We start from the raw sequence: 25633 nt of genomic DNA, 5'->3' as shown, positions 1-25633 counted from the left end.
CTTCATTGAGTGCCAAGCCTATTGCTAGAATGAGTACTACGGGCACAGATCAGCCTTGCCCTCATGCTCTGGAGCCTGCACCATTCAAGTGGATTGACTACCTAGGTACTGAGTTGAGAGTAGCAGTCTTCTGTACTCCGGGTGACTACCTCGGCGGACGTAAACAACCCATCCTCATACAATTCCCTGGTATTTTCCTGCGCCGAATAGTCCCAGTACCTGCGACTGTGTGGCACCCAAGTGGCACTCTAAGTGGTGGTGACGTCAGGCTAAGTTTTCGCGTGTTTTGCTTTCCCCGCATCACGAATCGCGTCAGTCGTTGGCGTCACGCACCTGGAGCTCTGCAGCTGTTTTGTTTCGTCGGACTCTTGTCCCGCAACATTGGACTGGCACACTGGCACAGCTTTTACTGCCAGTGCGTAGAGTGGCTGTTGTAGAGGGCAAACTGTGCTGGCTGTGGAGGCCACCCAGTTGGCTATCTAGGTAGTTGGGTAGCTAGATGTATGGTTAGAATCGAAATCTTCGGTGCCTGCGTGCCTGGCTACACCTGGGCATTCACCCTGTGGCGCCACTTCTGCCTCACCTGGGAAACTCTCACCTGCCCTTCATCACCGCCCATCGAACCAGTAAAATGGTGAACAAACTCTGACGTCAAGGTTGGCACAAACATTCAATCTGTCAACTTTGCCTGAACTTCCTCTTCAACCTTTCAAGTCCGTTCAAAGTTGTTCAAAAGATCTTCTCTCTCTCTCTCCTCTCATTACCCATACCTACCCGAAGACACCTCAAAATCAAACAGCCATCATGAGGTTCTCCTTCTCCAAATTCCTCGTCGTCGCTTTGGCTTCGACCGAGGCCGTTGTTGCCAGTACTTGGTTCAGCAAAGCTGGTATGACCAAAGTGCACACGACGCTCACAGGGACGCTGCTAACCTCATTTCTAGCATACAATAAGTGGCATGAGACCGAACTCGAGCGCTGGCTTTCCGATCACGATGTTCCTTATCCCACTCCTGCGGATAGAAAAGACCTCGAGAACCTCGTTAAAGAGAATTGGCAGGCCAAGGTGGTCGACCCTGTCGCTTCAACTGGGGACAAGACTAGTGATAGCTACCACAGTGTCAAGGACTGGATCTTCGACAGGTAAGGCTCGAATGGTACTTTTGTTGTCGCCCTCGCTAACATCCAATAGCTGGACCGAGTCGTCTCTGAAGAGCTTCCTTGATCACCATAACATCCCTGCTCCCCAGCCACGTAACAGAGATACCCTCTTGACCACTGCCCGCCAGCACTACGATTCCGTTGCAAAATCGCTGGGAGAGTACGCCTCCTACCCGGGCGACTGGCTCTACTCGACTTGGTCCGAGTCTGATCTCAAGGAGTTCCTCGACGAGCGTGGTATCCCGGTTCCACAGCCCACTACTCGTGACAAGCTCATCGCCCATGTTCGCCGCAATTCTCGATTGGCCTCCCTCAACATGTCGTCGGCCGCGTCTTCTGCGAGTGCTTCCTACTACAGCGCCAGCTCCGTGGCCAGCAAATCCGCCTCCAGTGCACAGGCCAGCCTCAGTGATGCTCTGTTTGATGCTTGGTCCGACAGCCAGCTGAAAGAATTCCTCGACAGCCATGGAGTCCCTGTCCCACAGGGTAGCAGGAAGAACGAACTCATCGCATTGGCTCGCAGACAACGTTCGAAGCTCGAGGCAAGCGGCTCCTCGCTTTCCAGCTCGGGCGCGTCCGCATTTGGCGCTGCGACTTCGTCTGCTGGCAACGAGTATGCAAAGGCAACCGATGATGCCTCTCTGATGGCCGACGATGCATTCAACTCGGCGATTGATTCATGGTCTGATTCTCGCCTCAAAGCTTATCTCGACTCCCGTGGGGTGCCAGTTCCTCAGGCCAGCAAGCGGGACGAGCTCTTGAAGCAAGTTCGATTGAACAAGCACAAGGCTGCGACTGGTTGGTCGGCATGGACCTTTGACACTTGGACCCTTGAGAATCTCCAGAAATACCTTGAAGCCCACGGCAAGAAGTACAAGAAGAGCGCCAAGGCAAGTCGTGATGACTTGGTCAAACAAGCGCAGGATTCCTATGCTTCTGCTTCCAAGAGCGGCGGACCCAGTTACGCATCGGTCACCAGTTATCTCGCTAAGCAAACCGACGCCGCGAAGGACACCACTTTTGACACCTGGTCCGATAGCGAATTGAAGTCGTATCTCGATAGCTATGGAATCCCCAACTACCAGGGCTCGACCACCAATGAGCTCCGCGCCCAAGCCAAGAAGCAATACAACTACTTCAAATACGGCACATCGACTCCTTCCGGAACCATCTTTGAACGCATTAAGAGTGGATTGCAATGGGTTCTTGGACAGGCCCAAGGTACTGCTGCCACTGCATCGACATCGGCATCCAACTCCGCCAGTTCAGCGTCCAGCGTGGCATCAAAGTCTGCCAGTTCCGCATCCAGCGTTGCTTCCAAGAGTGCCGCGAGCGCTAAAAGTGAACTGTAGGTGGAAATGGGCATGGTGGATACCCTTAGATGGAGGTGGGCTCTCATCCCGTGGCGACACAAGGACAAGGGAGTTGGTTCGGTGATGGATTACTCAACGAAGGATCGGGGCATGAGTTTAGCTGATGAACGGCTTACGAGACTGTAACTTTAGAGCTTCTTAGCTATGATAGCAGTTACCACGGAACGTGAAAAGATATGCTTGTACCAGAACATCGTTTGCTTTTGGCAATTCTTGGTCTTTACGTATGTCTCATACGATCTGATGTCCTGTAGAACTAATGGAACTCGGTCTTCCGAAAAGGCATCAATTTGCCCACCACCAGATACTGGATCGAAAGGTTAGTATACCTTGGGTCTTGACCATCCATTCGCGGAGCACATGTATATGTATGTTGCCCCTCGTCGAAGGGTCGAGGGGAGGTAACTCACCTTCTCATCAAACCTTTCAATCCACCCATTCAAGTTCTCCACCTGCTCGGGCGTCAAGTCGTCGCACGAATCCAACGGCCCGTCGAGGTCCTTTGTGAGCATCTCCTCATCGAAGCTCTGACACGCCAAACCCCTCGTTGCGTCCCTTCCGGCAAAGTTCTCATACGGACCGCCGGGGCCGTAAAAGTTGCGGCCTGAGGAGACATCGTAGACTTTGCCGCGCACGGCTAGGTAGACGGGGGAGCCGGATTCGCCGTTGTATTTGAGGAGGGTCCGCGGGGTGAAGGTCTTGAAAACGATGGGTTGGGGACCGGGGGGCAGGGACGCGGGGGAGGAAGGGCGCAGGCGGAGGTAGGCGAGTGTAAGGATCAGGACCACGAGGGTGAGGTTGAGGGGTGTGAGGAGGGGGGTTGTGATTGCGAAGCTGTAAATATGGGCCCGATGTTTTAGTGAAGATCCAGAAGATATAGATAGCCAGTCTTGTGCCCCAAGGTCCGGGACAACGTACAATGTCTCCCGCATTATCTTGTGATGTGCTTCGACTTCTGTTATTATTTCTCTCTTGTTAGCCAAACCCCTGCGGGGGCTGCCTCATTAAGATTCGGACGGGGAAGGAGAGGACGTCGGACCTGGTGGAATCTGGCTCATCTTCGCGGGTTGCACAAAGCTAAGCAAAGGCTTTGACCTGTTCTTTCGATTTCAGAGGTGTAATGGTGGAACTTGAAGGGGTCAGTTATAGAAGATGATGGAGAACTGGGGGATGACGCTTCAAGGACGGAGTATATATGCCAGTCAGTGGCCTTGCCGTGGAAGAGGGTGGATGAGAAGAACGCAAGTCCCGCACTTTGGCTCCGAAGGCCGAGGGGCTTGCCGTTTTCTCCAGGACGGGAATGTTTCCCGAGTCTTAGTCATTCTATAGGTCAGCTGATATGGCGCCACCGCGTATAGTCTTGGCGCGCAAGCCAGTTTCAAGTTCCCTTTCGCTCCTTGCACGCAAGGAGCCATTTGATATTCATCAACGATGCTATTTGTCTCCATGACCACCACCACCACCATCAGCGTCGCTGCTTCGTGCTGTTGATCCGTAACTTCTATCCTGACGCTAACTTCTCGACGTGAACCCCATGAAGGTTCCGCTATAGTGTACTACAGGTTGGAGTTTGGACCTTATGTCAAAGGGCATGGTTCTGCTGCAACACAGGGTGTGAATCGTGGCATATCTCACCGCACAACATGATCAGACATGTGTAGACTGCCCACGCAATGTATATGGGTCGGTTGTAATTGCAAAGATGGGCGGTAAACACCAATATTGTACACAGTCTGGCCCAAGCAGGCTTCTTGGTGCGCGACCTGGACCTGCAGACACACTTCAAACTCCTTCTGCCAGCGTTTAGCAAAGTGAAAATGGCATGGTTTTCATTTTTCTGTTCGAGCCGATCAGATGGCTCATGCTCGCTCACACTCATATCATCTAGCCCTGGCTATTCTTTTCCTCGAAATTTATCATACATAGAATCCGGTATGCAATATTTGCTCCGCTCGAGTTTTGCCGATATGATGGAGACACAGATGATGGTGGACTTCCATTCTCTTATAGGTAGTCAAACTTGAGTAGAACACGACGAGGTCAACATCGGCCCGATATCATCTTAGCACCGTCGGTACAGGTGACCATACCAGTCGATGACCAGGTATACAATGCAAGAATGAAAGGTGACGTTCAAAGGTTGACTGCCTCTGCCTCGATATTCGATTCGATTAAGCAAAACAGATCTATTCTCGTATTATATCGCTTCTAACACAGATCTTAGAGCCAAAACATCCTCAAATACAGGCTACACTTTTGACTTTTCAAGTGATCTGCCGGATATCATCAGCATCATCGTGGCCTCTTCGGTCAGAGCTTTCCCCGGAGATCCTCTCTATCTCGGTCTCGAGTATCTTTAGTCCTCCGTCATCTTGTTGGTCGGGCGGATCGCCTCTGGGAACAATGGGCTTGGAAGGGGACGCCTCGTTGCCCGCGGCCATTCTGGACAATGATACCCGCTCTCCAGAAAGTGTTCCTTGGCCGGCATCAATGTCATTATATGCAGTTGCATGGTTGCGCCCGCGGAAAATCCACTGACACAACACCACAGGCGTGCATGAAACCCACATCGACCCCAGGAGCGACTTTGGATGGGTATTTTCGTCCTCGTCGCTCGCTTCTTCGCCTTCCAGTGCTCTCGGCTCCTCCCCTGCCAGCTTTTCAAGCGACCGCCCCATCGTTTCCGGGATGAGGAAGGAGCAGAGGAGACCCAAAAACGCAAACCCACCAAGTATCTGGATGACATGGGGCAGCCATGGTGAGGCGTCGTCCTCGCCCTTTTCAAATCCGATGTTTCGCAGTGGGCCCGTCAGCGCTTGGGCGAGAACTGCACCGACTTTTCCAGAGGCCGCCGCCAATCCATGACACGTGCTCCTGTACCTGGTTGGGAAGCACTCACCCGCGACAATGAAGGTTGTCGAGTTGGGACCTTGCAAAAAAATCCATCAATCAAGGGCGCGGAGTGAATTCGGAGGGGGTTCACTTACCAAAGTTGACAAAGAACAGGATCAAAACAAACAAAGCCACCCGCGAAGCGTCGGACATGCTCTGGAAAGAACTTCCGAGAATCAGAAGGAGGATGGTCATCATAGCAAATCCCCCGACTTGGATCGATTTGCGTCCTATTCTGTCCACAAGCAGGATTGCACAGATGGAACCCGGAATAGCACCGGCAACCACCAGGACCAGATTGCCAACCGCGCCATTTCGGAGAATCGTGTAGAATCTTGTAGGGTCGCTGTCGTGGACGGACCCGAAGCCCATTTTCTGGAGGAAGATGGTGTTATTCAAAGCCAGGGCATAATATGCCACATCCAGGAAAAACCACGATCCGCAAGTCCCAAGGAGAATCCAGCCGTTGAAGCCCCGTCGGAAATAGCGTCTGAAGTCGTTCCATGAGGACTGGGGTACGACGGCAGCATCAAGGCCGCCCAGAGTCTCACCGGGTCTCAAGCCGGCGCGGATTTCCCTTCTCTCATCTTCGACCTCTCCTTGTCCAGTTCTGGGTCCAATGGTGTTTTGAACCCATCCTTTGTAGTCGGCAAAGCCCTGCTCCACATCACGATTCACGTCGAAGGTGTATCGGGGTGTCTCTGGGATGGTTAAACGATAATAGAGCGCAAACGCCGCAGGAACGGCGCCCACTCCGATAATGATCCTCCACATCCTGTCGACAGCTAGTTGTGCAGCAGGCGTTTGATAACAGACACTGTCCTTACAGAAGTTGTCGTCGTTGTTAATCTGATCTTTGAATGCCGCAATGACAATCGTCGCAACGAGACTGGCTATGAATTGACCAAGAGCCTGAGTCGAAAACACGGCGGCAACCATTGTGCCTCTCCATTTGGTCGAAGCAAACTCAGAAGTGATGATATTCGCAAGAGGGTAATCGCCACCGATACCGATACCCATCAGGATTCTCCAAAACACCAGCAGTCCTGTGATGCCGATGGCTGACGAAGGACCGGTGATGCATTGGCCCAGAGTTGCCAGCCCGATGATGAGCAATTCGTAGCCATACATGCGCTTTCTCCCAACCCTGTCAGCAAGCCAACCAAAAAACAGCTGCCCGATGACGGTGCCGACCGAAGTCATGACCTTGATCAAGGTATCGTCGACCTGGGGGATCTTGTTCCCATGCCCGGGGAAGTAACAAAACCCACTTGCCAATCTCTGTCAGCGTACACAGATGACGAGGAGCGTCTGATGACAGGAGCATCGCCACAGAAGAAGAGGGACAAGAGATCTTTACATCATATCAGAGACCAGATTGATAGCAAAAATCTGGTGGAATGTCAGAACACATGAACTAGCCAAACACGTCGAGAGATCACCAACATCATAACTGTCAGTCAGGAAGCCCGTCCCGGCAACCAGGATCGCTCGAACATGAGCGCGGCTGAAAGATCGTTCATTGATATCCCGCAAAATGAGACGACGACGAAGAGTCGGATCCTTTGGCAATAACAATCAGCGTCAGAACGCAGACGGCGGCTCGCACAATGCAGTAAGGCCGATTTACCTGTATGTGCTTATACTCATCCTCCAGGTCCCGAAAGGCTTTATGCCTCTTAACCATGATGGCTGTTTGTCCGACTGTCAAGCTCTCACTGTTCACAATCTGCCGGCATCAGGCTGAAGGACAACGGACAACAAATGCGCTTTCACCCACTGTATTGGGCGGACAGAAATCGAATGGAAAGCATTGCAGAGAGTTACTGTTTAACTTGGAAGCAAGAACTACAGCACAAGATACAAAATCACAAAATCGCGCGTTCAGGCTGTGTTCGCCTTGCAAATAGCCCAGCTGCATAAGTTCCTCTGGAAGAGGGATGGCTGTTGTTGCCTTCGCTTCACGATCAACAGCTAGGGGTCCGGAGCACAGGCTATGCTCTCTAGCAAGTCAACTAGGCAGCCTTGTGCGAATACCTCTGAGCCCCTGAACCCTGCTGTACGCGCCCTGTTCGATGCGGCTGAGACATGATTGGGCCGTCCAACGTCCGAACTCCATATCAATCACGCCAACTGACCGGATTCCAGGATCTCCTTTCATCCTGCCCAGAACCCCATGCCACATTGAGCCAGGAAGACAACACAGCCGTTGCCTTGTTTCACAACCCTGCGCCTTCGCATCACTTGTGGCCATCTCCTGATCTAAGCTAGCGCGGGGCTCTGCTAGCAAGGCTCATTCATTGTCCACGTTTCCGACGTTGCCTTTCCAATTGGCCCGACTTGTTCGTCTTCGTCGAAGCTGAGCATGTCGACAAATTCGAAGCTCGGGCCAGGAGTCAAGGACCCTCTGCCACGCGCGGAAGCTGCCGATGGATCTTGCCCAACTCGCCGACTATAGCCACCATGCTGATGACTCTACGGGGGCCTGTTGGTTCATGGGCTTTCTACTCGGTACATGTTCATTTGACGACATAAGCTTTTTTGGAGGTGACATTACCAGAGTTGATTGCTTCTGTTGGGTGACCTTACTTTGCTTTTCAGTTGTCCTATGGCTATTAACGGCGTAGGAGATGTTATCGCCCTAGTTCAGGTCACTACACAAGTAGCCAAAACACTACATGCCGCAACACATGCGCCGAACGAGGTCAAGCTCTTTATCCAGGAAACAGACCGGTACCAATCATGCGTGGCGACAGCTGCCAGCAGGCTTCGCCGGCACGGTGCCATGCTGAAAGATCATGCCGACGTGAAGAGCAACATTCAGGGTATGCTCGAGCAATGTGTGGAGACGACCAAGAAATTGAAAAAGATCGCGACCAAGTATGAGCACATCGTGAACAGGAACGGAAGCCCCACGGGCGCAGAGGCCGCCTGGCATCAATGGATCGAAGCCTTTAAGACCGTCTACCACAAAATTGAATGGACGACAAAGGACGTTGTGGTGGAGAACCTTCGAGGAGAGCTGTTGCGACATATTCAGTGGCTGACCTGGCTGGAGAACGGACTGCTCACGTATGTTCTTGCAAGCGAGAAGAGGGATCCATCTTGGGAGCTGACACACTCTTGATGCAGTGATCGAGTTAGTCAACTTGCAGACCAAGTGAGCGACCTGAAAGATATGGTCGCCGTTGCAGTGTCAAACCAAAGCTCGTCCACAACCCCTATGTCTAGTCCCTTTGGTCCATCTCCTGATCCAACGTCACCGTCGATCACGGCAAGGGGGTCTGGAAGCCAGTTCAATTCTCCGGAACTTTCCTCAAATCCGAAAACTCAGTCCATAGCTCCTCTATGGCTGCCAGGTCCGACAGTCGGCCTTGATGACTACGACTTTGGACAGGACATTGACAACCAATTGACCCTGCCGGAGAGTTTTCCTGGAGTCACCCCAGGCGATCAGTACCGCCACGTCAAGCTCGCGTCCATCAAAGAACAGCAAGACTTCGTTGATAAGCTGACCGCGCATGCTAACTTTACCGAAATGTATTTCAAACCCAGTCTATGGTGATATGGAGAGCCAATGCTGATATTTCTTTCCACCCAGACGTGTTGACTCGGTTAATTTTGTCTGGCGAAAGCCTGGGGCGGCGGACGGAGTTTCGATAGAGGCCAGTGACTCGGGAAGAGTGCTGCTCATCAAGAACGGTGCTGCTGTGGAAGATATTTGGACTTTGAACGACAAGAGAACCATACGCTTCCGGCAGCGAGGTGCGACTCCATTCCTTTCCTGACAGATGTCCTGGTCCTCAGACCTGATGAGCCTTCTCTAGTACCCACTTGGGAATACATTATTCCCTATTCGATCAACGGCGATGAACTCATAGCTGTGGTAGAGCAAGGCGAGGGTCTGACCTTCTTCACCATCGAAGAGGGCCAACGGAGAGATCACCCCAGAATTCCGACCACTTGGGTCCAGTACAAGTTCCGGAGTGTCCCTGGTGAGTCCTTTTGTCCGCGGAGCCATTTTTTGCAGCACGATTTTGACCATGACATCTCTGGCCATAGACTGTGAACGATTTCAGGCAATAGTCTATGGATCCAGTCTTCGGCTTGTGGTACCGGTAACCGAAATTTGTCGCCCCCATTTCGGCCGAGACGATGATCGCATCGTCGGCTTGGAGAACGTGCGGGTCTGGGAGGTGGGATCAGAGATGCGATTTATGGTGCATTTGATCCAGGAAAAGGGGAAGCGGCGGAAGAAGTACATGGAGTTCAACCGTCAGTATACACCTGTGCTTTGATGGTGATCATACTGCTGACGTCCAGGGGTACAGTGTGTCAAGACAGCATCAAAATTGAGAGCAGGGGGACAGGTCGGAAGTCGACTCTGCTGTTGACGGGTATACATGCCCAGATCAACGAGATCGAAGCTGAGAGAAGGGCATCCACGTCAACCTGGAACTCGGACTCGACCCTGTCGCCGGCCAGGTCGCTGACCCGACGGTTCTCTTGGAACCGAAGTCTCCCTTACCTGGACATGGCGGAAATTTATTTCGAACACCAAGAAGGTGGGCTCACTCGTGGTGCTCTCTTCACCCATGATTCAAAACGCTGACTGTCGTGTCAACAGACCGTGATAGTCTCCTCGAGCTTGCTCTCAGCTGTCGCCCAAACAGGAAAAAAAGCGGCTGAACAGCATCACCTATCGTGGAGTGGTATGGGCCGAAGCAGAGTTCCAAGGTCATGAGTCGACCCTTTACATGGCCGCTCCTCTTGGGCGGGCACCTCCACGAGGTCAAGACCTGTCGACCACATGAGCCAACCAACAATGATTCGACGGTGCTATTCGATTGCTGGAGAAGGACTCCGTTGAAGGAACCACGTACCAACACGTATCCGTCGAGGCCTCGCATTTCTCGGATCATTTGTGTTCCCGAATATGGGGGCGCAATCGCGACCTTCGCATCCTGTATCAGAATCGGTAACGCCCTAACGGAACGCCAAATAACTGGGATAGCAGAAGGAGATGAAAGAAAGAAAGAGGAAACAGCCTCCATTGTAACAAAATACCAAAAAGTGAACCGGTGAATACTGCACGGTATGACGAGGTATATACAGAACATGAAGCGGGGGGTGGGTAAAGTCGGTCTCTTTCGGCAGGGTTTAGCTCTCCCTAATAATATGATACCCCCAGAGCGCCAGCGGAGGTGGCTGATTTTTAAGACCTGTTTTATAGAACTTTCTGTCTCATCAGAGTGGCTTGCGAAAAGTCTAGGTTATTTCCTTCCAGCCTCGTCACCGAGGTGAAAGCATGCGAGGCTGCAGCGCCCGATGCGGGGCCGCGGGCGGGAAACGACAAAAAAGTAATAAGAATCTCGCAATCATTGACAAAGCCTTCTCTCCACCTTCAACCTTCGCCTTCCGCTGTGCTGACCAATTCTGTTTTCCCATCCAAGACATTCCCCAAACTCCTGCGGACTCCTCGATAGATACTTCCGTGCGCAGAACCCCCCTCTCGCTGTGTATTTCCAGGAAAAGAAAAAGAGCAAGGGAAAACTGGTGTACACATTTACTCCGCACGCCCAGACCTTGAATGCTTCCCTCTCCCCCTCCTCCGAGTACAGAACAGCAAAGATGTTCACGGGCCTCGTCGAGACGATCGGCACAGTCACGTCGCTCGTGGCGCTGGACCCGTCGACATCAGGCGGAAACGGCACGTCGCTGACCATCTCGGACTGCGGGACGATCCTCACGGACGCCGCGCTGGGCGACTCGATCTGCGTCAACGGCACATGCCTGACGGTGACGGAACTCGAACCCTCCCAGGGACCGCCGCCCTACACGGGCTTCAAGGTCGGCGTCGCGCCCGAGACGCTGCGGCGCACCAACCTCGGCTCCCTGCGCGAGGGGGCCAAAGTCAACCTCGAACGGGCCGTGAGCGCCTCGACGCGCATGGGCGGACACTTCGTCCAGGGCCACGTGGACACGGTGGCGCGGATCGTGTCCGTGACGCCCGACGGCAACGCGTTGACGTTCCGCCTCGCGCCCCGCGACGCCGCCGTGCTGCGCTACATTGTCGAAAAGGGCTACGTTACCCTCGACGGCGCCAGTCTGACCGTCACGCGCGTGGACGATGCCCAGGGTTGGTTCGAGGTCATGCTCATCGCGTACACGCAGGAGCGGGTCGTCATGGCGGCGAAATCGTCCGGGGACGAGGTCAATGTCGAGATCGATATCGTGGGCAAGTTGGTCGAGAAGAGCGTCGTCGGGTACCTTGAGGAGAACTTGGGAGGTGAACAACAACAACGAGGTGCCGGTGCCGGTGCCGCAGGGGGAGGTGTGCCGGCCATGTTGGAGAAGATTGTCGGCAGGCTGGTTGATGAGAAGTTGAAGACGATACAACAACGGTGACAACGATAACGGTAGGGTAGTGAATGGCTGCCCTATTTTATCGCATCCCGTGATGATAACCATTAAAATGCAATTTTCACCTTTCTTCGATCGACGTTTTCCGTGTTGCAACGGACGACTTATGCTGGAGTTGGCCCTGTGGTCTGTTCCCCCTCAAAAGAAAACATGATACTACATTTGAGGTCGCTCAGCGGGCATAGGGACATGCATAGGCCATAGCAAGAGACAGAAGGCACCGCACTCCTGGCCGACATCCCTGCATCTCGAAAGATCTCCAATCCTACTCTCCCAGAGCCTCGAGTACTACGTATCTTAGGTTAGGTAGGGTGGGTGCCGCTTTTTCGAGAAGGTACAAAGAGAGATAGAGAAGAAAAGGGGCCCCGTTCGTGTCAAGTCAAGTCAAGTCAATTCACAGCAAAATGATTAGCAGACAGCAGATCTGTAAAGAGTGAGAGCAGATTTGAAAAGTAAACGGAATTTTTGGTGGAAATATTCCCCCTTTTTGGGGAATGTTTCGTGGGCAAGAAAATGCGTATGTTCGCCTATACAGAATTCCAAGCGCGTATGGACATTGTCGTACGACTTTTTTTGGTTTGGGAAACAACTTTTTGGGGGTTTTCCAACATCATCGAAGTCTTTTTGGGATCCCATAAACACACACTCTCCTTTTCGTTCACAAGGCTCGGTACTTAATGCCCAGACCGTTGCTTCATAACGGCTCTCCGCTCCTTTTCTTTCGCTGCGCCAAAAAGTTAGCTCAGGTCGTCCAGGTTCTGGGGACAGTATCAAAACGTACCTTCATCGTAAACCAAAAACTCATGCAGGGCCTTGCCTGCCGGTACCATCGGCAGCACCGGCACCTTCTTGTCGGTAACGACCTCCAAGAGCGCCGGACCCTCGCCACTACCTTCAATCAACCACCGTAAACTCTCCTCCACATCAGCAGGCTTCAAGCACCTCCGTGCCGGCACACCCATGGCTTCTGAGAGTTTGACGAAATCGGGATTCTTTTGGTGCGTATGGGCGAATCTGTCTTCGTAAAAGAGACTCTGCCACTGCGTGACCATACCCTGCTCCTCATTGTTCAAGACAATCACCTTGACGCCGATCTGGAATTGACTCGCCGTGCTGAGTTCCGTCAGAGTCATGTTGAAAGAGGCGTCGCCGTCAATGTCGACAACCAGGGCGTCCGGTGCGGCAACTTTCGCGCCGATCGCAGCGGGGAGACCGTAACCCATGGTACCAAGACCTCCTGATGTGACCATCGACCGAGGATGCCGCCATCGGAAATGCTGCGCGGCCCACATTTGATGTTGGCCCACACCGGTAGCGATAATGGTCCTCTCTTTCATGTGGGCGGTCATGTTTGAGAGCTTTTCAATCAAGGTTTGCGGCTTGATCAGGCCGTCGGGCGTCTCCTTTTCATAGCTGCTCAAAGGAAATCGCTTCTTCCAGTCGTTAATCTGCGCAAACCACTCGGGCCGTTCTTTGACAGCCTTGACTTTGGGTACCAGGTCGGCGAGGTTGGTCGTCACGTCACCCTCGACAGCTTCAGTCGCTTGCACGACCTTGTTGATGTTCTTGGGCATGATCTCAAAATGGACGATACCGCCTCGTTTCTCTGCCGCAGCCCTTTTCGCTTCCGGCGCGAATTTCGCAATGTTAAGTGTTACTCGGTCGTCAAAACGAGCTCCGAGGGCGATAATGAGGTCGGTTTCTTGCATGGCCATATTGGCATAGGCGGCGCCGTGCATACCGAGCATATGTAAAGACTTGGGGTCAAGCTCATCAAACCCTCCGAGACCTTGCAAGGTCGTCGTTACGGGAATGCAGGCCTTGTCCGCCAATTCTTTCAGAAGCTTGGGGCCGTCGGGAGAACCCAAAATACCTTGGCCCGCATATATCAGTGGCTTCTTTGCCTTATTGATAAGATCAGCCACACGGCTGATGGTGCCCTCCAACTGTTTCCGGGAGAGCTCTCTGGCAGCGAGGGTGGCGGCGGAAGGATGTGAGGGCAGGGTCGATTGCATGGGAATCGGTCTCCGTAGAATGCCAGCTGTGACATCTTTGGGTAAATCAACGAGGACGGGACCAGGTCGTCCCGAAGTGGCAATCTCAAAGGCTTCCTTTATTCTCTTGGGCAGTTCCGCCACGCTCTTGACCATGACATTCCACTTTGTGCAGGCTCTTGAAATCCCAACCACATCAGCTTCCTGGAAGGCATCGGTGCCAATAGCAGTGGTTGGTACCTGGCCGCAGAAGACGACCATGGGCGTCCCATCTGAGAGCGCATCTTGCATTGGGGTCACGACATTTGTTGCGCCGGGGCCCGAAGTCACAAGGACGACGCCAGGTTTCCCGGACACTCTGGCATACCCTTCTGCCATGTGGCCTGCACCTTGTTCATGTTTGGGCAGAACAAAGTCAAAGTGTTTTGAGTTGTAGATGGCATCGAAAACTGGAAGAATGGCGCCGCCCGGGTAGCCAAAGATGTGTTTGACACCCTGTCGCAGCATCATCTCGTGGAAGATTTCTCCTCCGCTGAGCCCCACGAACGAATCGTCAAGCTCAGGCATTTGCCTGTTGACCAAAGGCGAGGGCTCATTTCGGCGGAAGTCGTTGTTGAAGGCGGGGCTGGGGATCGGTCGCGTGGTTCTTACAGCAAGGTCAGCACAACACGCTTTGCCAGGCCTTTCTAATTGACTCACTGTGCTTGAGCGGCTGCAGTTGTCGCAGGTCTTCTTGACTGTTCCGGGGAGGACTTTTGGGACTTTCGGTAGGGGGACAGTGCAGCTGCCGGGGCAGTGGAGGAGAAGGGTTGCGAACACGAAGGTCTTCTTCGGGACAAAGAGCGAATGGCACTGGAGCCAGGCCGCATGCCCGTCATTTTGGTGGCCATGGTTGCCTTTCTCAGGATATAAAGTCCAACCGTCAACGGCCAGAGAGGGGAGAGTGTGAAACTTGTGGAATAAGAAAGCTACCTGCTCGCTGGGTAGGAAATAAGAAACGGAAAAGAATTATGAGTCAGTGGGTAGCGGGAGGTGTGTGTCGCTGAAGGTGCGGAATTGGAAGTGGGAGTGACATGGAGGAGAAAGTGAGTGACTGGCAGTGACTGGCGTCGGTGGCATCCTAATCTGCAATTTTTGCCTCCCGGTTTTGCGGAGAAGAGTCGCTGCCCAATGACAGTGCTAGACGTGGGGCCGATGTCGGTCTTGGCAGCCACCAGGCGAATCGAGACTCGTCGGCAACGAACCAACCACGAGGCGGCCGTTTGATATTGCCACGAGTGCTCACGAGACTTTTCCGCTCCGCCGATACCAGGTGGTGAGATGCAGAGACTTGTGGCTGCCAAATACAGCAATCTACGTGTATAGACGACCAAGTATACAAGCACATCTCTGTGTAGCATCATGCTTATCACGCCCTCCTCCCAATTATCCTCAGTCTCTTGACCCCTCCATCAGGGATAATGGTCATCTTCACATGTGTCCACACATGTCCTTCCGGAGGCTCAGAGGCCACCAGCTGGTCGAGCCCAAAGCCATGCTCTGTGTCCGCATGGCAAGGCTGTTCTCCCTTGATCAGGGCTGTCCAGCCTGTGGCGTCATGCTTGGGGTCCGCCTCAGTGCCCAGGGCGGCCTTGGCCACTTCCATTGCCCACCCTTCCACCTTGACCGCCCGAGGGAAATTCCCTCTGAAATCTTTGGTGTCGACGACCACTCTCTCAATCTTCCTGCCCTTCAACCCGAGGCGGACAATCACCCAGTCTGTGTGACCCTTGACCCTGCTCCTGGCAGTCTCCCATCCGTCTCCCATGTCCTTCCCTCGGCCGGGCAGAAGCAGATAGTTCTTCCCGCCGAAATGTTGGTCTGAGCATTCAATGGCCACACCACCGTTGAGCGCACTGGCTAGATCTTCCAGGGGTCTCTCTTCCTTTCCCGAGGTTACACTGGCCGGTAACGACGGTGGGATGACTGTGCCGTAGACCCTCAACCTGGCAATGCCTCCATCTGGGTACTGCTTTAACCTCAAATGCGTGAATTGCTTGCCTTGCACCCCTGGCCCAGATACTTTCCATGCCTGCCGTTGAGAAGGGCCACACTTCTGCGGGGGTAGGACTTCAGTCCACGCATCATACCCTTCCTTTGCGGCAGCACTATCATCCTCGTCGCTCGAGAAGGCTACTCCGTCCAATCCAGCGAGCGGAGCCTCATTTCCGTTAAAGTAAGCCGTGTCCACCTCCACCGCCTCTATCTGTGCCACACAGCCGAGCTTGATCACCACCCAGTCAAACTCCTTGGGGTTGTGCCTCCTCGTCTCCCATCCGTCGTACCACGCTCCCGTATGTACGAACACTCCCGGTTTTCGAACGGGAGGTGTGGGTGTGAGCAGGTTGGCGGCGGCCGCGAAGTATTCGTCCGAGAAGGACACGATGGATGCGCCGAGGACCGTGGTGGACAGGTTCGTCGAGGAAGAGAAGGTCGTGTCGATGAGGACTGCGGGGATGGGCGTCACGGTTATGCTAGAGGTTGACGTGCTGCTTGAACCAAGGGTCCTGTCGACGATGGTCTCCGAGAGGGCCTGCGGTTGGATGTTGACTTCCATGGCTAGCTCGAATATGGGGGTGTATCAGGAGTTTTTCTTTTTGATAGAAGCGCAGGCGAACTCTACCAGAGCAGAGTGAATGACTCCTGGGGGTATTCAAGATTATGGCTCGAAGTAAGCAGATGTCAGAAATACACTTGTAAAAGACAACTTCCTGGAGATGCTCATAGGCAAAGGACTCAGACGAATGACACCAAAGGAGACGAGAAGATCGAAAGAAAGAAAATCCCCAAAGGTTTTATTACAGGTCCGTAGCGTGCGTGTCCCCAAATCAGTCTGTTTACTCGATGCAATCGAGTGTCCGAAATGCGGATGGCGGAGGACGCCGATGGAGAAGACCCTGAAGTCCAAAAGGTCGACAGGCCAAACAACTTTTGAACCCCCACTTTCATCATTGTTTTGGTGGCCCCCCGCCCGCCTTTTTTCACATGCTGTGAACTTGAACTGCTGTCTCGCAAGGCTGCCCATCTATCCCAGTCCATACAAATGTCGTGGTGGGCGAGGCTAGTACCTCTCCCCGACTGACTGACTGACCGACCGAGTGAGGCTATAGCTCCCCAAACCTGGTTTTACAATGCTTTTGATTCCTGTCACTGCTCCTGGCTGTTATACTTCTATACCTGGTCCACCGGACAGTGTTCTCTATTTTATGCCTGCCTTTCGCCCTTTCCGTGGAAAAACGACATCCTCGTAGGCTCAGCTCCAAAGTCGAACTCCCCACCAACGAGGTTTGCCCCGATACCAAGGACGCCCATGCCTGCTGTAAACCAAACCCGCTGATAATACCCCTTTGAACGCTGCACATCTCTCCATCGGCTGAATTCTAGTAAATTCGTCGCGTCATTCATGCCCATCCAACTCCTTGCCCCGTAAAATCAACGCCGTCAACCATGGCTAGGAGCAGTCAAAGTGCTTCTGATAAATGATCCGATATGATCTTCTCCTTTGGACGCCTTCATCATCTCTGATTTTCACACACCCTCTTTCCCACCTTTCTCCTTCGCCTTCTCTTGTTCCCGTTGTTTCCGTTTCTTTTTCTTCCTGTCGTCGACGGCATGTCTCCAGCCTTCGCCCCATGTGGTCATGGCCCACACTCCGACTGCGCTGATGACAAGAAACACGGCAGAGATTGTGCTGAACCAGCCAACCCCGATTGCCTCAATCGCTGGCAAACACACTGCAGAGCCTGCGGCAGCAAATGCGTACCGGATCATATAGTTTCCCGCTACAACTTCTGCGGATCGACCCTTGGACTGCATGACGTCGAGACAATAGGTATTGAGGCTGGGGAAGCAGAAGAGCTGGGCGACTCCCTGCACGAACATTGCTGCCACGGGTAGAGGAACGCCACCCACCGCCTTTTCCACCGACCAACCGTATATGAGCATGCAAGCGGGCACAACGCCGCCAATGAAGACATAGCACGACCTCAAACGATCCTCAGCCACACGCCGGTTCTTCTTCCGGATCCACTTCTTGACAATGTGGTCAGCCCAGCGACCTCCAAAGAACGTGCCCAACAGATAGCCACACCCAGGCGCAATGTAGAAAAGCCCTGACTGGATCGGGGATGTCAAGTGGAACCGCGGATTGAGGACGTAGCGGATCGGAGTGAGCAACCCATACATATTCCAGACAAGAGCACTTGATGCGAGGCCAGCGATGATCAGGTTTGGGTATGAGAAGAGCAATGCGGCCGTGCGGAAAGGAGACACCCAATGAACTATCCGCAATGTTCGTTCCTTTCGAGAATATTCGCGGAGTTCGTGGATCTTCTTTTCCGGAATCGTCTCAGGAAGCAACAAGATCACCAAGACGGCGGCGAGGCCACCGAGGGCAGACTGCAACCAGAAGATGTCGCGCCAGGAACGGAATGTGACGATTATGCCTCCGACGAAAGGCCCAAACGCAGGTCCGATCAGTGTCCCTGAGAGAAACCAGCCGAGGGCGGTCGCTCGCGCTGTCGGTGTGTAGATGTCCCCCAAGCAGGAGTTCCCGACGATAAGAAACGAGGTACCTTGATATGCGGTGAGCATTCGGAAGATGAAGAAGGATGCCAGATTCGGTGCCAGCGCAGTGCCGACACTGAATGCGAAGAAGAGGATGGCGGAGATGATGCACGGCCATCGGCGACCATAAATGTTGGAGATCGGACCCCAGAGACAAGGTGACAGACCCATGAAGATGAGATATAGCGCATTCGACAAGTTGATAATGGTGCCGTCGGTGTTGAAAGTGGCTGCTACTTCAGGAATGGCCGACAGGATGGTGGTCGACGAAATAGGGGCCAGAAAGCCGCATAGCGAGAGGACGCAGGTCATGACAACTTTCCGACGCTCGCTGAAACGCTCATATTGAGCGGCATTGACTTCGACGAAGGAACTGTCATGACTGGGAACACCCTGTATGTCGTGCGCCGAGACGGTCGACCGTATGCGTACCAGATCGGGTTTATCGTCTGCATGATGGTCTTTTATTCTGATTGTTGGTGTCCTCTCGAGATCCAGAGAAGCAGGGCGGTCTGATTGTGACGAGATCGGATGAATTTCAGGACTGGCATTGTCGCTTTGGACAGTGTCATGATGGAGTTCGCCGGTCATCCTGTTAATATCGAAAGAAAAGGTTTTGGAAAACTGGTGGTCATTTCCCGTGGAAAGGGGCGACGAGAGTCAAGTTGGAGAGCGACACAGAATAGTGAGGGACTGGGTGTTGAGAGTCTTTGGGGAATAATGTGGGACGTCGCACAAGGTTATCAACACTCACAGGACGGATCACAGGGCGGACGATGTTGACCGTAGATATGCAGGGAGATTGCAAAAGAAAAAGAACTCATACCCACAATCATCTTGAGGTCCTCCTTCAGGCTTCACCGTCACCTTCGAGGTCCTCCAACCATGCTGATTTGGTTCCAGGGATCCCCATAAACGTCCTGGACCGCGACGTCAACGGGTATGCGATTCCTTTTGGAGTCGGCCATGTTGATTCCTGCCAATAGCCACGGCCCATGACCGAGTAGTCCGATCTCGGGCATTCCCCGCCTGAGGACCTCAGCGAGTCTGATTGGGTCTGGAGACTGGTTTGCCCTTAGCATTGCCATCTCAACCTTGCCGATTGCCGAGTTGACCAATGGCTGAACAGATATCAGGGACGGGCAAAGAAAATTTCTCCCTGCGAAATCTGGTGAGTCTCCATCCGTTAGAACCACCGCCTAGGTCGTGGTTGTTCCGACGGAACGACTCCAACGTTGAACGGGTCACTCCGACTAGCGCGTTTATATGCACCGCTTGGAAACTGTGGGTTGAGTTCTGACGTTCGAGGTTGGGTTCACAGACAGCATAATAGTAGGGAAAGAGAAAAAGTTACCTAGCTCGCTAGTTCTTAAAAAGAGGAAAAAGAAAACTCCGTCGACTCACGTGGAATGACGTCGTGAGCACGTGCCACCATCTGTCTCTTCAGCCTTGCGGCTCTCGGCGAGGCTGTGAGAGAAATATCCTTGCACTAATGCTGTACAGTTGAAATTCTATACTAATCTCCTTCCCTAGATGACCACTCCAATGCTTGCAACAAGAGGCTTACCTTGACGCAGACCGCTTATATCGCTTACAATCACAGCTTCGATCCACTCCTTGCACTCGACTCCTTGAGCATAGCCGCCAATTCTCGCCGCAGAATTTTCCCTGAAGGCGACTTGGGAACGGCGTCGATGACATGGATGCCACCTCTCAGTTTCTTGTGGTTGGCGACTCTTGCATTCAGCCATTTGTCAATGTCGGCAACAACATTCTTCTGGCCCCTGGCCTTCGCTTTCTGGCTTATCACAACGAATCCGACCGGAACATGAGTCGCTTGTTCTTCGACCCACTGCGGGACAACGCAGGAATCTTCAACGTCGGGATGTTCCAGGAGCTTGCCCTCCAGCTCTGACGGAATGACTTGCAAGCCCTTGTACTTGAACATCTCCTTTATCCTGTCGACAATGGTCAAGAATCCGTCTTTGTCAATGGTGCCTATGTCTCCCGTTCGGAACCACAGCTTGCCTTCCTCGTCGGATGCAAACCCACTTTTCGTGGCCTCTTCGTTTCGGTAATACCCCTTGGTCACATTCGGTCCGCGTAACCACAGTTCCCCCGGTACTGCAGACCCGTCTGATTCATACCCTGTATCCTGCATCGTGTCTGGGTCGACCACCCTGTATTCCATGTTCGGTGTGATACACCCGACCGTGTGCCTCTTGTCCGGTCGGGTCGGAGGGACTATTGCGCCCAGCGGACTTGTCTCTGTCATGCCCCAAGCCTGCAGCCCCAATAGGTTGGTCCCATACAACTCCTTGAAGCGTGCTTCTACAGCCTCCCGAAGCTCATTACTCAATGGGGCTGCAGCGGAGAAGACTCTTTGCAAGCTGCTCAGATCGTACTTCTTCATCAAGGGGTGTTTGGCCATCAACAGCATAACTGGCGGGACCACGTTGACCATTTCGGGCCGGTACTTCTGGATGCTCGACAAGAATAATTCTAGATCGAAGCGGCTTAGGACGACAGCGGTGTTGCCCACAAAGGTGTTCATAGCAACGAAGGACGTGAGGCCGTAGATATGGCTGAATGGTAAAAATGCCACTGTCGTCTGTTTCCCCGTAGTCTCGGTGGGCAACTGGGCGTCCCACTGCTGAATATTGGACACTAGATTCTTGTGCGTTGTCATGACGCCTTTGGCTCGCCCCGTGGTTCCCGAAGAGAAGCACATGAAGCATAGCCGATCCTCAGCTTCACTCGGCTCAATGCTGACGAGTGGACTGGGCGGACAGTCTGAGGCGAGAGCTTCAGCGGTCGGGTTGCCGTTCTTGCCGCGAACTCCTTCAGCTTGAATGATCTGAATGGCCGGATTCGACTTTTTGACCGCCTGTGCGGCTGTTGGATGGAGCGAGGAATGAGCTATCAGAAATCTGGTGCCACTGGTCTCGAGTTGTGCTGCAAGTTCTAGTGGTGTGTATGCTGCGCTGACCGGCGACACGGTAGCGCCACAACCTATGATTCCATAGCAAAGAATAGCATAGTCAATACTGTTGGGGCTGAACAACGCAACAACATCTTTCGGCTTGACTCCCAACTCTCGCAGACCATGCGCAAGGGACCGGGTTCTGCGTTTAATCTCTCCATAGCTGCGACTAGCTCCTGTAACTGCATCGATAAATATCGGTTTATCGTCTGGTGTGTTTCTCGGATTCGAAAAAAGGTAGGTCAAGAGGTCGCTGTCGATCAGCTTGACCGGAGGATAGAGTGAGTGATAGATTCTGGACGGCATTTTAGATCAGGCAAAGAGCACACAGAGCCCGAGGCAGAAAAGGAGCTTGAAGGAAGACACGACAGAGATGTTGAAAAAGCTGATGGAATGAAGTATGCAGTCGATAAAATACTATCCCCTGGAGCTAAGTAGAAGAGGCTTTGTCGGAAGAATGCCACAAACCCATATAACCGATCTATCGACCCGCAGTTCGGCGTTGTGGAAGCTGACTGACACACAACATAAGCAGGCAATGATATCAACGCTAGGATTGGGCCACAGTCCGAAGAACCAGTGCTCCATGCTCATACACAAATGTATAATCCCTTCCCAGCTCCTTCGCGCGTGGCCTCTGTGGGACTGTCAGCTTATGATCTCGGCAGTATGCACGGGTGGTGGCGATCGAAAAGGGGAACCATGCGGGGACTCGGCATCAGGTCAAGGGCGACGCCGTGTGTTTGTCGCCTCATGGCTTGAAAACATTCAGAAGTGCTGCTGAGCTCATCATAGCCAGCCTCGAGGAACTTTGCAACTGGAGATTTGGCACAGCAAATACGAGTCGAGGCCTGGAATTGGCTGTAGCGGAGAACTCTGGAGGAACACGAAGCCTGGATGGTTAGGGCCATTTGACTTGGTAGCAATTAAATAGCCACCCAATACCCGGCGTCACAGGCATCTGCTAAGCTTACAACAGCCTAGTCCAGGTGCTTTGAAGGTCGATATAAGGCTCTAATTCCGCACGCGCGAGACTTTGGAGCCGGTAATATTACTGTGCTCGGTAAAGCTTCGTCGCAAATCATCCACCCAGCTTCACCCAAGACAATCTCAGTGGAAAATGTGGTTGCAACGGCCGTAACTAAGCGAGCCACCGCCTCCCTTTACGACCTTCTGATCTGACTTTGGTCTGTGTTGAGTAATACTAAATCATCACGAAATGCTGGACGCCCTCAAGATACTTTATAGTCCGTGGCGATAGCGGCATCGCTCCATTCCAACTTACTGAGAAGAGGTCAGATAGATTCCGATCTGCGTTATCCTCTTCTGTCCAAATCTTGAAGTGGTCCACATATCCAAAATTGCAGCAGCTGAATTGCCCGTTGAGTGTAATCAGTGACCGATTGACCTTTCAATGTCAACACCCAAGTAAACATTCATGGCCCGGCAACACGGACAGACGAGACTAATTCGACCGTTATAAATGAAGACAATATCGGAAGATGGTATCATGGATGGAAGAACAAGTGTCTGAAGGGCTCATGTGCCGACCACCCGTCGCAACTCCAGCAAGCACCTGCGAAAGTCTGCTTCGAGCGGTTGCAGTTGTGAGAGGGCTACTCATGATGTCGAGGCCTCAGACTGTTTCATGATTATGACTTCGTCCACAACTATCGCCAGGCTGATCGAGATGAAACGGGATGCCCGCAGACGTGTTTCAAAGTATCAGCCGTCTCAAACGGCGTCTTGGGCTCATTTCAAGTAGAGTGATCGTGTCACTTGATCTAGAAGGATGGTCTTTGGCTCGGAATACTGGACCTTAAGGCCTATGTATTAGTAGGTTGACCCTGGAGAGGAAGTGGAACGGGTTGGATACATGCTGGATCCTGGAGTTTGGGCATGTCCGACAATGTGGCAGCTGCTCGGCTACTTTTTCAACGGCAACGGTCGCCGGCTGGAAATTGTTGGGAGTGGCTTGTAAATTATTGCTCGGAGAGTGACGAGATGTCCAAGGGCGTCAAGGTAAGCATGCACTTGGAAGAAGACGGCAGATTCAGTGGACTGTGCGGACAGCAGTGACCAGATTCAAATCTTGACAATTCCAAGAAAAGATTCTGAAGGAGTGCTCTATGGCTTTCGAAGTTGTTTCGGGTTAGGAAGCAAGCGAGAGGATAGTTCTGGACCATGTGTTTGCTGCTTAAGCAATCATTTCTGTTCACAAGCGACTGGCAAGAAGATCGTGTGCAGCTTGACAACAGCCAACGAAGTCCAGATATACAACCTTGACTGGCACATATCTCAGACAGGGGCAATGCCGTTCGCTGGATACATCTTGTGGCAGGCAGCGTACAAGAGCCATGGTGCCTCGGTATTGGATCCCTTGCACCCTTGAAGACCATTTTGGATTATCCTCGGCCACGTAATGTCAGTTCCACATTATACATCCAACGCTGCACCGACAATTAGCGACGACCCTTGACTCGGTTTTGAGACGACAATGGCTTCCTCGAGCTTCTCTTTGCTGATGTCTGGGAACTTTTTATAATAGTACTCTTGCTTGAGAGCCTCTGTCACAGCAGGAACTTTATGCTGGGGCACCAGATGCACCGTGCAACCACCCCAACCCGCGCCAGTGAGTCGAGTGCCGTAAGCCCCGGCTTTGTGTGCGATGGAGCAGATCTGATCAATCTCGGGACATGAGCATTCGTACACGTCTCGGCACGAAGCCTGTGTCTTGTTCATGAGGTCACCAAGGTAGAGCAACTTCTCTTCATCCAATTTCCCTGAGGTTGTCAAAGTTTCTCGGAACTTGAGGACACGGCCAGCTTCTTCCAGGACATGTAAGGCGCGCTGCCTCAGCTTGAACACATCGGCTCGAATGGGAAATTTTGACATATACTGCTTTTCAAGTTCTTGCACGGAGATACCCAGAATCTCGGCAATATCTTGTCTGGTGTAGCCCTCCTCCTTGAGGTTGGACTTTATAATGTCAACCACGGAGTCGAGCTGTGCCGCTAGTGGCTCATCTGTGCGACCGTCTTTCTTCATGACCTCTTCTTGAAAATTTCGCAGGCAGAATCCCAGAGAGCTCTGGTCTGGATTCAGAGCTATGTCATGAAGCTTTGCCAAAACCACAGTCGCCATCGTACACTCAACGACCCTGAGGTTGTAATGAATTGGTGCAGTCACCGCCTTGTCCGATGTGACGAAGGACTGCGCGATCAGGAAAGTGACTTCTGGATCAGACGTCGGGACAGGAACATGCTCTGCAGAGAATTCCGGGAAGAAACGGCAATAGAGGAGATAGCCTCTTTCAGAGAATATAGATGCAGCCTGATCCATGCCTCCGGAGAAGACACCGACAGCGCGCTCCGACACAATGCAGAGGTCAAGCAGATCCTGCTTTGAGATATCGTGGTTATTTGCGGCCATGACACTGAGAGCAGAAGCACAGACAAATGCGGCGCTGCTAGACAAGCCACCGCCCGCGGGGACATTTCCATCGATCAGGATTTCCATGCCATTGGGCTTGAAAGAGTCACCGAACTGCTTCCGGAGATATTCCAGGGACCCTTTCAACCCAGCCAAGAAATAATTGCTCCAAGAATGATTATCGCGGTCGACTTCGACTGCGCCAGATTCTGGGATGACCAGAGTTGTGGAAGGATATTTGGTAGGATTTACATTGGCGATCTTGACTTCGGCTGCGTTCCCATCCCCAGGGGTGACAACACGGACGGCTATCAGCACATCAACGGTGAGAGCAGTGGGCAAGACATTGTAGAGCGAATAGTCGACGTGTTCGCCGATTATGTTAACCCGTCCAGGGCTCCTGGATACAAAGTCTGGCTTGTGACCATAGTCAGTTTTGAAACTGTGGATCAAATTCTTGAACCGTTGCTCGAGCTCAACAGGCACAGTATGACCCTCCGACCCTCCTGCGTAGACATGATCGAGAGTTTCAACCTTTGGCACCAAAACTGCCATAGCGAGAACACAATCGTAAATTGGGACGGCTTTGTCTGGCCAACACTTCTCTGCTGGTCGGGTGGCTAGTTGTGGAATGTTACAAACACAACGTAGAGAGGTTCTTTCTTTCAGAGATCAGACACAGTCCTGCGGTCCTTTTTGCTGATTCTGAGGTACAAATGCTCAGAGTTTACAGCTGGGAGAGAGCAGATGCAAAACTCACACAATCCATCC

The 25633-nt window shown here is 52.7% G+C and overlaps 10 protein-coding genes across 10 annotated transcripts; 3 read left to right on the top strand and 7 right to left on the bottom strand.

The window, feature by feature from the left end:
* Positions 1-804: 804 nt before the first annotated feature.
* Z520_04502 (uncharacterized protein) lies at positions 805-2512 on the top strand (the record flags this gene model as incomplete). The annotated part of the gene is made up of 3 exons (XM_016775009.1): positions 805-889; positions 944-1142; positions 1192-2512. 3 exons carry the CDS (start codon positions 805-807, stop codon positions 2510-2512), a joined length of 1605 nt encoding a protein of 534 aa, XP_016633989.1.
* Positions 2513-2789: 277 nt separating this feature from the next.
* Z520_04501 (uncharacterized protein) lies at positions 2790-3465 on the bottom strand (the record flags this gene model as incomplete). The annotated part of the gene is made up of 2 exons (XM_016775008.1): positions 2790-2840; positions 2944-3465. 2 exons carry the CDS (start codon positions 3463-3465, stop codon positions 2790-2792), a joined length of 573 nt encoding a protein of 190 aa, XP_016633988.1.
* Positions 3466-4797: 1332 nt separating this feature from the next.
* On the bottom strand, positions 4798-7112 carry Z520_04500 (uncharacterized protein; the record flags this gene model as incomplete). Its single annotated transcript, XM_016775007.1, has 5 exons — positions 4798-5462; positions 5521-6695; positions 6786-6817; positions 6872-6988; positions 7056-7112. The coding sequence occupies 5 exons, from the start codon at positions 7110-7112 to the stop codon at positions 4798-4800; spliced, it is 2046 nt and encodes a 681-aa protein (XP_016633987.1).
* Positions 7113-8033: 921 nt separating this feature from the next.
* Z520_04499 (uncharacterized protein) lies at positions 8034-10037 on the top strand (the record flags this gene model as incomplete). Its single annotated transcript, XM_016775006.1, has 6 exons — positions 8034-8497; positions 8558-8965; positions 9027-9190; positions 9253-9420; positions 9488-9700; positions 9757-10037. The coding sequence occupies 6 exons, from the start codon at positions 8034-8036 to the stop codon at positions 10035-10037; spliced, it is 1698 nt and encodes a 565-aa protein (XP_016633986.1).
* Positions 10038-11056: 1019 nt separating this feature from the next.
* Z520_04498 (uncharacterized protein) lies at positions 11057-11833 on the top strand (the record flags this gene model as incomplete). Its single annotated transcript, XM_016775005.1, has 1 exon — positions 11057-11833. One exon carries the CDS (start codon positions 11057-11059, stop codon positions 11831-11833), a length of 777 nt encoding a protein of 258 aa, XP_016633985.1.
* Positions 11834-12522: 689 nt separating this feature from the next.
* Z520_04497 (uncharacterized protein) lies at positions 12523-14732 on the bottom strand (the record flags this gene model as incomplete). Its single annotated transcript, XM_016775004.1, has 3 exons — positions 12523-12572; positions 12630-14488; positions 14542-14732. 3 exons carry the CDS (start codon positions 14730-14732, stop codon positions 12523-12525), a joined length of 2100 nt encoding a protein of 699 aa, XP_016633984.1.
* Positions 14733-15250: 518 nt separating this feature from the next.
* On the bottom strand, positions 15251-16438 carry Z520_04496 (uncharacterized protein; the record flags this gene model as incomplete). The annotated part of the gene is made up of 1 exon (XM_016775003.1): positions 15251-16438. The coding sequence occupies one exon, from the start codon at positions 16436-16438 to the stop codon at positions 15251-15253; it is 1188 nt and encodes a 395-aa protein (XP_016633983.1).
* Positions 16439-17409: 971 nt separating this feature from the next.
* Positions 17410-19038, bottom strand: Z520_04495 (uncharacterized protein; the record flags this gene model as incomplete). Its single annotated transcript, XM_016775002.1, has 1 exon — positions 17410-19038. One exon carries the CDS (start codon positions 19036-19038, stop codon positions 17410-17412), a length of 1629 nt encoding a protein of 542 aa, XP_016633982.1.
* A 1006-nt stretch (positions 19039-20044) lies between these two features.
* Z520_04494 (uncharacterized protein) lies at positions 20045-21736 on the bottom strand (the record flags this gene model as incomplete). Its single annotated transcript, XM_016775001.1, has 1 exon — positions 20045-21736. One exon carries the CDS (start codon positions 21734-21736, stop codon positions 20045-20047), a length of 1692 nt encoding a protein of 563 aa, XP_016633981.1.
* A 2130-nt stretch (positions 21737-23866) lies between these two features.
* Z520_04493 (uncharacterized protein) lies at positions 23867-25417 on the bottom strand (the record flags this gene model as incomplete). The annotated part of the gene is made up of 1 exon (XM_016775000.1): positions 23867-25417. The coding sequence occupies one exon, from the start codon at positions 25415-25417 to the stop codon at positions 23867-23869; it is 1551 nt and encodes a 516-aa protein (XP_016633980.1).
* Between the last annotated feature and the right edge of the window lie 216 nt (positions 25418-25633).

This window comes from Fonsecaea multimorphosa (genome assembly GCF_000836435.1).
Source record: "Fonsecaea multimorphosa CBS 102226 unplaced genomic scaffold supercont1.7, whole genome shotgun sequence".
In the NCBI taxonomy this organism is placed as follows: Eukaryota; Fungi; Ascomycota; class Eurotiomycetes; order Chaetothyriales; family Herpotrichiellaceae; genus Fonsecaea; species Fonsecaea multimorphosa.
The sequence above is the reverse complement of the archived record's forward strand: the minus strand, read 5'-3'. Positions and strand labels throughout refer to the sequence as shown.